General features: G+C 36.9%; 2 protein-coding genes across 3 annotated transcripts in view; one reads left to right on the forward strand and one right to left on the reverse strand.

Moving 5' to 3' along the window:
- The window catches only part of LOC116294914 (dual E2 ubiquitin-conjugating enzyme/E3 ubiquitin-protein ligase BIRC6), a 34,889-nt gene extending 33,226 nt beyond the window's left edge, over positions 1 to 1,663 (forward strand). For both annotated transcript variants that reach the window (XM_031702603.2, XM_031702604.2), the window contains exon 45: positions 312 to 1,663. In XM_031702603.2, coding sequence (XP_031558463.2) covers positions 312 to 515 — 204 coding nt within the window. In that variant the 3' untranslated portion in view covers positions 516 to 1,663. The remainder of the gene's footprint in view (positions 1 to 311) is intronic.
- Positions 1,664 to 3,339: 1,676 nt separating this feature from the next.
- Positions 3,340 to 13,329, reverse strand: LOC116294916 (uncharacterized). Its single transcript, XM_031702605.2, has 12 exons — positions 11,857 to 13,329; positions 10,759 to 10,866; positions 10,435 to 10,515; positions 9,553 to 10,041; positions 9,124 to 9,231; positions 8,520 to 8,608; positions 8,118 to 8,199; positions 7,242 to 7,310; positions 6,930 to 7,010; positions 6,460 to 6,596; positions 5,874 to 6,024; positions 3,340 to 5,143 (listed from the first exon to the last, which is right to left on the reverse strand). Exons 1-12 carry the CDS (start codon positions 11,911 to 11,913, stop codon positions 4,733 to 4,735), a joined length of 1,863 nt encoding a protein of 620 aa, XP_031558465.1. The 5' UTR covers positions 11,914 to 13,329; the 3' UTR covers positions 3,340 to 4,732.
- Between the last annotated feature and the right edge of the window lie 200 nt (positions 13,330 to 13,529).

A 13,529-nucleotide genomic window follows, 5' to 3' on the forward strand; every position in this document is an offset into this window, starting at 1 on the left:
TAATACTATGTTGGTTTGGGATACCTGTGTGTGTCGAATGATCTAAAACCAGGGGAAATTTTCCCTTGTATAAAACACTAGATGATGGCACTGTCGACTACAGAGTCTTGTCAATCTTACTGCGCATGCTCGACCAAATGATAGGGTGAACTACCGCCTTACCTCGTTCCCTATACCCAGCTCCCCGGTGGACTTACTGTGCGTGCGTAAACTGTTTTAAAGAGATGTGTAGAAAACGTAGCGATAAAATTACTATATATATTCCAGTTTTTTGCTCTGGCAGTTAATAAAACATTTTTATTTTCCTTCAGGTAATCGAGTGTCATTTCTATTTAAAGAAGGACGAAATTTTAGAGCAATGTGAGACTTGGATCCGAGAGGTTGAAGCCCTGACTCAGCGCAATACCGGCGGACGAGCCGCTGTACACCACTTACACTCTCTCAGACAACACACCGCACAGCTACGACAGGAATTGAAGAAATTATCTCCTCCAAAAGGCCTTCAAGACAAGTGAAAACAAGATATTCTTTTTAAAACAAAAAAAATGAATCTAGATTTGGCATTCCATGGTAACCAGCGGTCACCTAGCAACGAAGCTATCATAGCTTTCTTATATGGTTGCTAAGCATCGGTTGTTACGCTTTTGCTGGTTACTTAGCAACACTGTGGATCAGTGTTTTTGCAAAAATTTGAAATTTTTGAAGTTTGGGAAGACAATTATTAATCACGGTGTATAGCATTCCCCCTTTGATGGGCTTACTGAGAAACTTGTAATCTCATTGCACAAGGCACTTGTTAAATGGCAGACTGGACTTTGAAATCTGTTCAGTTTAACTACATATAGCTCTAGCTCACTTCGTAAAAATTAAATGGAAAACTAGGTCGAAGGGGAGAATGCTTAGGCAATTAGATGGCCCATATTCAATCGGGTTGATTTGAGGTAACTAGGCTGTGCTCTGCCCCCCTCCCTCCCTAGTGCCACGCCCTATCTCCCGATAGATATTGCAAGCTCACCGCCTAATCGATAACTGTTCATCGGGCGAATTTTTCTGTATTTATCTAAATAAAAACAAGCTTTTCATTCATCTCATTCTCGTAGAAATGGCACAACTCATCGATGAGATTATGATTAAAAAATCAATTATCGCTTATAAACGTTCTTAAATTCCAAAGATATTTGTTAATGGCTGTTATTATAGAAATTACTTTGCTTCGTTTTGTATATTTGTATTTTCATTTTCTCTAAAAAAAATTCCCATGCAGAAAAATTGCTTACCACGCGAAATAGTCTGTTGCGCATGTCAATAACGCTGGCTTAAAAGTTTCTGGCTTAGCTTTTAGATTTGCTGTCTTTCACCTAAAAATATTTTCACGCTCATTTGTCAATGAACTTGATGTATTTATATTATTCAAATAAAAACCATTGGTGTAGATAAAAATATATGATTAAGTCTTTTTGAAAATATAGATTTTTACAACATTTAATGAAGTTTTCACAATTCTGTTAATGTTCATCGCATTCGTTTAACGAATGCTTATCGATTACTAAACAACACCACTCGGGAATCGCTCGATAAGGGATGTTGATTTATTCACTAGTTTTGCATGTTCTGATGTAATTATGTAATATGAAGTCAAATAAATCACAGGATTGTTTCTGCATCGCTGCTGACTGGTTTATTTAAAGGGTCAGAGGGAATTCAATTTCCTCATTCGTCTCGAGGGGGCCTTCGGGTGATCTTCGGGAGAGCTCTAATCTGATAAAACACATTCATGACTTGGGTATCAAAAAACAAATAAAAATACAAACTATTTCATAAAAAGACACCAACTGTAGTGTATTTCATGAGGGACTTCAGAAAAAAGATGTAAATCATATAAAAGAGGGAACAAAAAAGCAACAGATTGAATCGACCAATAAAGTTTATTATACTTTATTTATTTGCTGTTGTTCCCATTCAACTGAGCAGAATTTAGGTACTTTGCGAGCATGCCCTTATATAGTGAGTCCAGGAACGCCTGGCATATATCATGAATTTTACACCAGCCAAAAAGTCTCAAAAATCCATCATTTAGGTTGGTGTAAAAGTCATGATTTTCACCAGGCGTTCCTCGCTTCAGTATATATGGTTACATGGAATATCGCCCATGAAGTTGGTGTTTTTTAACTTAATTTCACCATTTATCTTAAAGCTTTATAAATGGGTTATTATTAGAGATTATTAAAGATAAATGGACTTTATTTGGTGTGCTGATATTCACCCTGAATAAGAGTCCGTGTTTTGGGAAGAATTTAGGTGCTTTGCGAGCATGCCCTTATATAGCAAGGCCAGGAACGCCTGGCAAATATCATGAATTTTACACCAGCCAAAAAGTCTCAAAAATCCATCATTTAGGTTGGTGTAAAAGTCATGATTTTCACCAGGCGTTCCTCGCTTCAGTATATATGGTTACATGGAATATCGCCCATGAAGTTGGTGTTTTTTAACTTAATTTCACCATTTATCTTAAAGCTTTATAAATGGGTTATTATTAGAGATTATTAAAGATAAATGGACTTTATTTGGTGTGCCGATATTCACCCTGAATAAGAGTCTGTGTTTTGGGAAGAATTTAGGTGCTTTGCGAGCATGCCCTTATATAGCAAGGCCAGGAACGCCTGGCAAATATCATGAATTTTACACCAGCCAAAAAGTCTCAAAAATCCAACATTTAGGTTGGTATAAAAGTCATGATTTTCACCAGGCGTTCCTCGCTTAAGTATATATGGCTACATGGAGTATCGCCCATGAAGTTGGTGTTTTTTAACTTAATTTCACCATTTATCTTAAAGCTTTATAAATGGGATATTATTAGAGAGTATTAAAGATAAATGGACTTTATTTGGTTTTCCGATATTCACCTTGAATGAGAGTCCGTGTTTTGGGTAGAATTTAGGTGCTTTGCGGACATGCCCTTATATAGTAAGGCAAGGAACGCCTGGCAAATATCATGAATTTTACACCAGCCAAAAAGTCTCAAAAATCCAACATTTAGGTTGGTGTAAGAGTCATGATTTTCACCAGGCGTTCCTCGCTTCAGTATATAAGGCTGCATGGAGAGGTGCCCAAAAATTGATATTCAAATCCAAAGGGAAAAGATATAATGTAGATCATCAACGTTCTTCCATTTCATTTTATTTTTTTTAGAAAGAAATCACAAGGAGGTGAGGATTTTGATTTTTTTTCCACTTTGAATGGGATGTCCTTTTTTACATTTCTGATTTTCTCTCTTTTCCTCTCCTTTTTAATATTTTCACTGGGATAGTCAGGGACACAGTAATTCAAATGCTTCACATATTTTTGTAATGTTGTACTTCTTTATTACCAAAATATAAAACAATTTTGCAATAAAAAGTGACTGAGACCACATTAAATATAGTGTTGCTGAATGGTGAATGTGTTTGTTGTTTGAAAATAAACCTCGATAGTTTGAGGTTGTTTTTTTAAATAATTAGACCAAAATTATTATTGGTAACAGAATGAGCTCATATTTTTCGCTCGAAAGCTTGATAAAATATTGAGGAAGTTGACTATTGTATCATTTTTCCACTACTTATCACTATATTTAGGTATCCATGAAAGAGTATCATATAGCTAGTACTGTATTTAGTACTAAAGAGAACTGATGAAGTAATAGAAAGCAATAGTTATTGCATTCTTCTGTACTATTTAGTGCAAATAACATTTACTGTGTCATGGATTAAGCTTGAGCACTCTAACAGCTTTGCAACTTTCAACTAAAATGAAAAAGTAAATCTTCAGGTCCTTTTTACAGTTGACCAGCCTACTTTCACAGGAAAAGGGCTTTTTTTAGGATACTATGAGATATATGGGGTATAAAAAATTCAAATGTTGTAAAAAATATTAATCCCATGTTATTTATACCCTAGTAAAAAAAATCTATCAATCAACAAAAGAACAGAGCTTTTCAACTTGGACCTAATGTTTCCCAGTTTAAACCCATCTTACTTTGAGTGTGATTTCTTTCTTTAACGAAAACACCTAAATTATCTGATTTAAGTGGGAAACTTTTAGGTATAAGCTGAAAATTCTATTGATTGTAGTAATATATATTTATAATATACTATTTTGAATTGAAATAATCAAAATTAAAATAAAATATATTTTTGCTATTCCTGATAGAGTGATTTCATTTGAGCAAAAATTCAAAAATTGATCGAAGGGAACTAATAAAAAATAAATAAATAAAAAGAAGAAATGAAGAAAGAAAGATAAGAAAAAGAAAAAGAAGTTAAATGAAGTCTAGCTATAATAGCCAAAAAAATCTAAATCAACAGATGAGTATTTTTATCTAACTAATAAATCTTCACTAGATGTACAAATATCATTATGGTAGCTTAAATATAATCAAGTAATGTTTTCATTGTAAAAACATTCGAGTATCTACAAAAAGGATTGATATTTATAATTATTAATTTCGATTTCTGTTGTGTCAAGTGATGAAAAAACGAACCAATCACAGTCCAGCTGTTTTTTCATTGGCTGAACAATCGACATTTTTCGTCAACTTTTTCCCTAAAAATTTTGTTTTATAAATGGAAACATTTTAAACTAGAAATCCTAGCTCCATGTAGGTTTAAAAGTACTCAAAGGATACATCCTTATAATTTAAATTAGATTCATTACAACAGCACAGCTGTCTTTATTCACTCTATTATCCATCGTTTCTTCACATGACAGCGCAAAGTGAGCTCGTAGTTTTTTCACTTCCTTTCTTTATTATGTGCTTTTCGTCCGAGCTTTTCGAGCCAGATTTTGAAGAACTTCGTAAACTCTTCTCCTCTTTGCCTGAGTCGCTGCTGTTTGACGATTTTGCTTTAGAGTGTACAGAGTCTTTAGAGTTTGTTCGAGGTATTCGTGCCTGTGAGTTCGTTAGTGATAATGGTTCAAGGTGAACACGAGAGACACGACTTACTCGTGATTTTCTCAAGTCTGAAGCGGTTCTACGTAAGATATCCTCAACTGGTGAGTTCGGAGTTTCGGAACCTAACTCAGCGCCCTTTCTGGCCACTTCTAGTTGGGATTCTAGGTTCTTGACCTTTTGAAGAAGACGTTTGTTATCTGATTCAAGAATTTCCATCTGAAAGTAAGAAAAGGGTTTTTGAATGATTAGAAGGATGGTGAGTTGGGAAAGTGAACAGAGAAAGAAGGAGCAACGAGAAAAGTTAAGAAGAGAGTGAAATTATGATGGGGGATCGGTGGGTTGATGGATAAATGGATGGAAGGAACGAACGAAGGAACGAACGAACGAACGAACGAAGGAAGGAAGGAAGGAAGGAACGAACGAACGAACGAACGAACGAACGAACGAACGAACGAAGGAACGAACGAACGAACGAACGAAGGAACGAACGAACGAACGAACGAACGAACGAACGAACGAACGAACGAACGAACGAACGAACGAACGAACGAACGAACGAACGAACGAAGAAGAAGGAAGGAAGGAAGGAAGGAAGGAAGGAAGGAAGGAAGGAACGAACGAACGAACGAACGAACGAACGAACGAACGAACGAACGAACGAACGAACGAACGAACGAACGAACGAACGAACGAAGGAACGAAGGAACGAACGAACGAACGAAGGAAGGAAGGAAGGAAGGAAGGAAGGAAGGAAGGAAGGAACGAACGAACGAACGAACGAACGAACGAACGAACGAACGAACGAACGAACGAACGAACGAACGAACGAACGAACGATGAAAGAAAGGAACGAAGGAATGAAGAAAGGAAGGAACGACGGAAGAAAGGAAGGAAGGAAGGAAGGAAGGAAGGGAAAGGGGGGAAAAACAAGACCAGGATTTCTTACCGTTTGCCTTATGTCATCCATCTCTTCATCTTTACTCTCCAAAGCCTTCCTTAACGTGAACAATTCTTCTAAAAGCTGCTTGTTTTGAGACTTGAGTTCTTCGATTCTCCAGTCGACACCTCGGCTCGCGGTGCTCACTCTACTAGGACTCCTTAAAAAAATCATATGAAAAGCGATTTTATAGGCACGGCATAACAAAAGGTGCAGGCACAAGCAAAATTGCACGCAGCATTTCAGAAGTTGATGATGTTGCGTGATTTTCACGTAATGATGTTGCGTGATTTTGTTGCAATGTGTGTCACCACCGATTTAAATTTGTTGCGCACAATCTTAATAAAAATAACCCTTCATTTACTGAGGAAGTAACAGGTACAGCTAAGGTTTTTTCCAACCTGGTCCTGGTCCTTACATGCAATGTCGCTCAGTGCCCGCTACTTAAAACTATATCTGATCTAATCTCTCCTTTAGTTTTTACTGTAAAAACAATCCTTGTCTAGCGACCCCAATTCAAAGAGAATTGTTACATTGGCATCAAAAATGTTGAACACCCATCCCCTCATTTTAAACACCCGTCCCCCCTTCTTACCTAATTCTCACAGGAATCTCCGAAGGAGACGGAAGAGGAGGTTCTTCTACATCGTCAAGTTGTTGTTGATACACCCTGCTTTTGTTTAGTAGTCTCTCTTTTTTCGCTTCGAGTTCACGTGCTAATATCTCTAGTTCCTATTAAAATAAGAAAAGGCAACATTGAGAATGAGAATGGACAACAATATATCGATTCCTAATAGCCAAACAAGAGAGGATTCCTAATGACCCCAAATTACAAACAGATCGGTCTATGGAAGGACTTTACTTGAAATAAAAAAGCTCTTAGGCTTAAATGACCAAACATGTTTGCACCTCACATCATAGCGGCCATGTTGATGGTTAATAACAAGACTTCTCGTTATCTGCCATTGTTATTGGACTATCTTGAGAATGATCACAAACCATCAGTTTGAAGATAGCATGAAGTATCGTGGGTGAATGAAAGATTTTTTAAATATCTATACTTACATTTTGTAAGACAGTAAGATCTTCTTCTTTGCCATTGCAGGCCTTGTGTCGTCTGTTCAAGTACTCTTCGTAATCCTGAACCTGATATGTCAAGTGGTAAATTTAATGAGTTATGACGTTAACAATCAACTCTCGATCCTAGAAACAGGCTTAGTTCGAATTATCGATCTATTTACAAGAGACAGCGCCTGGAAATGTTAGTATTAGCCTAATGTCAACTCATATAATATATGATAAATGCGCACTCGAGATAAAAATAGGTTCAACTGATACAATATCGTTTTTGATCAGAGGTGAAAGCCATTCGATTACCTCGCGTTCCTGCTCTAGGACTTGTGATTTCCGTCGATCCAGCTCTTCTTCTTTTTCAGTTATTATTCTCTGCAAGCAAAGTAAGAGTTGTTTAATTAAGATCTGAACAAAAAGCGCTGCAGAAGGAATTCTGTGGTTATACAACAAGCATCGCTGCCACAACTAACGCGAACCAACAACGATGACAGTAACAACACTTTTACCAACAACGATGAAACCAACCAATAACACCAATATCAACAATATCAACAATAACGACACCAACCAACAACGACAATGGTGACATCTACCAGCACCAGCATCACCAACAATAACGACACCAACCAACCAACACCACAAACAATAACGATGATACCAACCAACATCACCACTACTAACAACAACGATGACACTAACCAATAACACCAACATCAACAACGACACCAACCAACACCACCAAAAACGACAATAATGACATCTACCAACACCACCAAACCAACAATAACGACACCAACCAACCAACACCGCCAGCAATAACGATGACACCAACCAACAACAACAACGATGACACCAACCAAAAACAACGATGACACCAACCAACACCATCACCACCAAGAACAATAACGACACTAACCAACAACAACAAATATGACACCAACCAACATCACCATCAACAACAACGACGATGAAAACAACGATGGTCCTCTTCCAACATTGTCACCTGGCAAATCATTTTAACTAACATGGAACATTACTGGAATGATCTGCCCTGTGTATTAATTGTGTGCATGCCTCATGCTTAACCTGTTCCTTACTTGTGACATCCTCATTAAACCTGTCTGTTACCAGTAATATTGTCAGCAATAATTCCACAAGGTTCTTCTCCTATCCACATACCTCATGTTCATAGTATCGTTGTCTTCGTTCTTCAAGCTTTTTCTCATTTTGAAATTCTTCAAGCTCTTCCTCAAACTTTTGCCTATAAATTGAAGACTTTGTGTGAGAACATCAACTAAGACTCTTGGCATCCAGGATTTTCCATGAGGGGCCATTCCCCGCTAAATTCCTCAAAACATCACTCTCTTCCTCCCCTCAAAACATCCCTCCCTTCCTCCCCTCAAAACATCACTCCCTTCCTCCCCTCAAAACATCACTCCCTTCCTACCCTCAAAACATATGCATGACAAAAATAAACTGTCAATATGAAGTGAGTTCACAGGCACACTACAACACCCTGGATACTCCATCCCCTTCTCCACACCCCCCCCCCCTCCCCAGTGCTATAAGATTGCTACTTACTTTTGCTCTTCCCGGTGTCTACTTATTTCCTCTATTTCTGTTTTGTAGTCCTCTCTCCTTTTTAGCAGCTCTCTTTCCAATTTTTCCATCTATATTAAAAAATAACAGTACTAAACAATACTAAAAGCTAAATAGACCCCTTTAAATTGGTAATATTGTTCATAATGTTTCCCCATTTCAGACCACATGTCATTCGCTAGAGTGTAAATTCTTTGTTTAATGGTTGTGCATGAGAAGACATAAATAATGGATAGTCAACTCAAACAAATATTATTTTTCTCATGATTATTTTTGTCTGAAATAGGAAAACATATATTACACATGAGGTAGAGGTCTGTTTCCGTAATGAATGTACTGGTTGTTTCAAGTATAACATTTTCTCTGTATAGAAATAGTCACTTCTGTGGGTCACTTAGGAGCCCATGGGAGGGGAGGGGTACTTCACTTTACCTTGCACCTTTAGTTTCACCTTGTCCCCTAAAGATTGTGTCTATGTATATTAAAGGTCATGGCAGTGGGGAAGGAGAATTTATGGAAGGAAATCAATCATGTCTAACAGAATGATGAGACACGAGAGAAGTCAAGAAACCTTAGTCTCACATACCTCAGATATTGTATCTTCTCTAACTCTATTTAGACGGTCTGTTAAGTCAGACATTTCTTTCTCAACCTCTTCTTTTCTACTTTTGAGAGCCACTTCTAACTGATTGAACTAAAATTACCAAGGCATAGAGAATTCAACAAAATGTGTAGTTCCAGAATTTATCCATATCACACCCACAGAGGAATTGGGAATTTCGGAGGGGGGAGGGGTGGGGGTCAAAGAAAGAACAAAATTACAGAGTTTGTATGAAAGAAAAGTGGAATTTCTGGGGGTAGCAATTGGGGGTAGAAAGGGGGGGTCTTTAAAAAATCCCTTTGTGGGGAGAGGGGTTAATAATCACCCTGTTGGGTTCCCCCTCCCAACGTCCCCACCCCCTTCCTTCCCCACCTTCTCTCCGTCCTCACCCACAAATTATCAAGTATTCCATACCTGGCCTGCAGTTACTGTGTTGCTATGGTGATCCAGTATACCATCGTCATGATCCAGATCATTACTAAGATGATTAAGCTCCATCGAATCGTTTGTTTTACCAGTCAAAATGCTTGTCGTTGATACATCATCATTGTTATTTATTTCAAAATTTTCGTTTTGAGAACTCTTGTCTACAAGGAATCCGTATTTTCCTAGTCCATGTTCATTTCCTTCTTCACTTGTTTCTGTGTCATATTCATTGTCATCCGTATCTTCTTCCTCCTCTTCATCATCATCATCATCATCATCATCATCTTCACCATCATCATCATCATCATTGTCACTTTCGTCATTTCCATTCATATACTCAAATCCAACAAAATTGATGTTACTAATTCCATTACTGCCAGATTTTCCATTCTCAGTATCTAGAGACTCATTGTAGTTGCTGTAACTGTAGGTAAATTTTTCATTCTTGTCCATGTTAAAGCGCACTCTCTTCTTGGGCTTCAATTAGAAAAAGATTATCTCACATTAATTAAAGTTTTAGCCTTAAAGTCGTAGCGGAAACATGAGGTCTTGGGTTGGATTATTGGACTCAGCACCTTAGTTTAGCCCAGAGGTTGTTTCAGGGTTCGATCTGTGAGTTAGCCATGCCCTGACTTTGATCAGCCCAGAGGTTGTTTCAGGGTTTGATCTGTGAATTAGCTGTGCCCTTACTTAGATCATCCCAGAAGTTGTATCAGGGTTTGATCTGTGAGTTAGCCATGCCCTGACTTTGATCAGCCCAGAGGTTTTTTCAGGGTTTGATCTGTGAGTTAGCCGTGTGATGACTTAGATCAGGATTTCCCGCAAAGGAATGCAAAGTGGATATATCAATAATTATTAAGTGAGATTTACCTTTTCAAAGTTCTGATGCTTTCCATCTTTAATCTTATCAGCTGCTTCCAAGAGTGTATCGAGCTGAGAATCTGAGGAACACTTTAAACAAAATGGATACAATTAGTGTAATTACCTTTAACAAATGCGTTCACTAAATTTCATTTTTTTCTCCAGCCCTTGCTCCTAGTTTTAGTCTTGATCAATGCTTATTTTAAGCTTAGCCCCCTCACCTTTAAGGATGCTCCCTAGACCTTGAATATCCAACTTTGAAGAATAAATGGGGGAAAATAGTACCTCTGCTTAAATGGAGGAAAGAACTTAAAAGAACCCAAAAAAACTTACCTCAGAATTCGATCTTTCCTGTCTTCCAAAAAACGAAATATCTCCATTGAGATACCTGCCGGAATCTTTGGTCATCGAGTTTTTATTTTTTGCAGAATTCTTTAAAACCTTTAAATAAAAGCATGTATATAACAGATAATGAATAAATGATTGAATTAATTTTTTTAAATAATATTCGACAACTAATTTCTTCAAGACAGAACGATTAAAATTGTAACAAATTGCCACCAATAATAAATGGTAATTATGTTGAGAGAATCGTATTTATCTTTAAAAAAATTCATATTTCAAAGAAATTCATTTCCCGAAAAGAAGCAGATATAAAACAGAAAACTCGAGATTAGGCTCCATCACCTTATTTCATATAACTAGTTGACTTTGAGGAGAAAAAAATATAAGTACACAGGCCAGAAACAAAATACACTTCAAGAAAATAACATGTTTGTAATCATGTGCTGTTGTATAGAACAATGGGTGGACAAAAGCGCTCAAAATTAATCTAAACCTTCATTTAGCCGGCAAGCTCATATCAAAGGGATAAATAGCAAAGTATAGGTAGTAATTTTGGTATATTAAATAAAGCTCAAAATAAAACAAAAATAGATATAGTAATAAGTCTTCAAACATCAACACCTCGATCAATAACGAGGTTCGCTCTTGGCAAACATCGAAAAGGATTTCAAAAGCTTATGTACAAAGTTGATTTCGTGTTTCTTAATTGTAATTTAGCCAAAATAACCTCAAGGAAGATTAAAATACCTTTAGAGAGTTAAAAGAAAAGGTAAAAAATTATCTTTGATATGTTTACGCTGTCAAATCTCATAATTATTAGTAACTTCGTGGAGTTTTTTGGCACTTGTATAAATGTTATAGTCAGCGAGCGGAATTGAAGTATATTAGAAATTCGATTCAATGGATTGATAGTAAATTCAATCGGAAAAGCGAAATAGTAATAAGAGTTCTCAAGTATGTTTTATGAAAGTATTATAAAGAAGCCTTTCAGAAGTCAACAAGGAAAGCTATTTTAGTGCTGATTGCAACAGCATTCCTCTGTTGTTACATTTCTTGCATGATCTCGAACACTTTCGCGCTTCTCACCTCAGAATATGTCGGCTTTCTCTCTACCAGTAGCCCAGAATTACTCATTTCGACCATTATGCGCCATTCGTCACCTCTGCTTAACTCTCTCGTTGAGAGAAATCGTCGATAAATAGATAATTCCTGCAAGAATATCGCAAATTTTGGTGTTACTCTATACTCAACAACATGGCTTACTGACTATACCCAGGGACACGGAGCAGGTCTCCTTGACAACGAGCCAATCAAATATATTGATTTGCATAAATAATCATCCTTTTAAAGGTTTGAAACTTAAAATTTTGGGGAAAGAAACCTGAATTTTAAGACCTTAACTGATTTCTTAAATATATGTTTTGTTGTTATAGGAACATAAAGAGGACGAAAAAGATGAAGAGTTTCGTGAGAAAGGATCCGCTTCAGAGTCTTAGCTCTGTGAGGTGCTACAGACTACCTGCAGACGGCTAATAGGTCTTTTCTCTCTTTCGGCTTTTGTCAAGACAAGGTTATCAGCAAAAACAGGAAATATATAGTAATATCACAAGGATATATAGTCACCCACAGCTTCTGAATGTCATAGTTGGGCTTCCTATGGTTTGTCCTCGCTTATCATTACATTGCTATACTTTGAAGAGCAAAACTTCTACATTTTTTGAAACAAAAATTCTCACTCGGGCTTCCTGTGTTTTTAATATACGCCTTACAAAAAATATTCTCTCATCATATTTAACCTTGCCATCAATTTGTTAAGTTGTTGTTAATGTGATAACAGCAAGTGTGTTTATTTGGCGAATTAATCGTCCGCCATGTTGCTGTCGTTATCGCCATCACTTATTTATAACGCTGCAAGGCAAGGCAAAAAAACAACAAACTAAAACAAAAACAATCACTTACTTTGAAAGGTTCAGTAAAGTAGATCATAGATAAAAATAGTATTCAGTATTCAGTTTTCTCTGTTACCATGACTCCCTCGGTCTAATCCCTACTTTTGAGCTGTGGGATAGATCGGGATACGTCCGTCGAGCGACCGCCCAGACGATCAACCAACCAACAGACCGAATGCCAAGAGCTGTATTTAGAAATGAATCATGTAGAATTTGAGGGCGCAGCTGTCGTACACATATGTGTTTTGCATGATAAAAGTTTCTTTGCTGCATTTGTTACGTTAGCACGAGGGCCTCTTATAATTTGACCACCAGTTCCCTGCCCCCGCACGCACCTTCAGTACTGAAATAAAGTCATGTAGCTCATTCGAGAAAAGACTACGTGGGAAGCCTTCTTCTCTCTCAAATGTCACTGTTTTCTTCAGCACAAGAATAATGAAGCAATTTTTTTCCGTTCAGGATTCCAACTATTAAGTGCCATAAAGTACAAGTGGAATAGGCATCTTTTGAATATGTCATGCAGTAAACTTAATTTTTAAAAATCAGCTTTAAAAGGATTTTTTTTGATGCGTAAAATGGTCATGTCAGTTTTATTAACTCTTGACTTTTATTAAAAAGCTGAACTAATCCCTATTCAGACGAACCTTTATGAAAAGTATATAGAATAATAAAAGGCGAGCCGAAAAATAGAGAAAATTGAGGTAAATTTTGTAACCATAAATTATTCCTGATTTCTAATTAAAACGGATTTGAAATCGTGCTTTTAAAGCATAATCGCCTGTCCGTGTGCACTGTAGAGAAAATTGGGAG

The sequence above is a fragment of the Actinia tenebrosa genome, unplaced genomic scaffold, assembly GCF_029948245.1.
Source record: "Actinia tenebrosa isolate PJP-AT-01 unplaced genomic scaffold, QUT_ActTen_1.0 PGA_scaffold8__29_contigs__length_14323225, whole genome shotgun sequence".
In the NCBI taxonomy this organism is placed as follows: Eukaryota; Metazoa; Cnidaria; class Anthozoa; order Actiniaria; family Actiniidae; genus Actinia; species Actinia tenebrosa.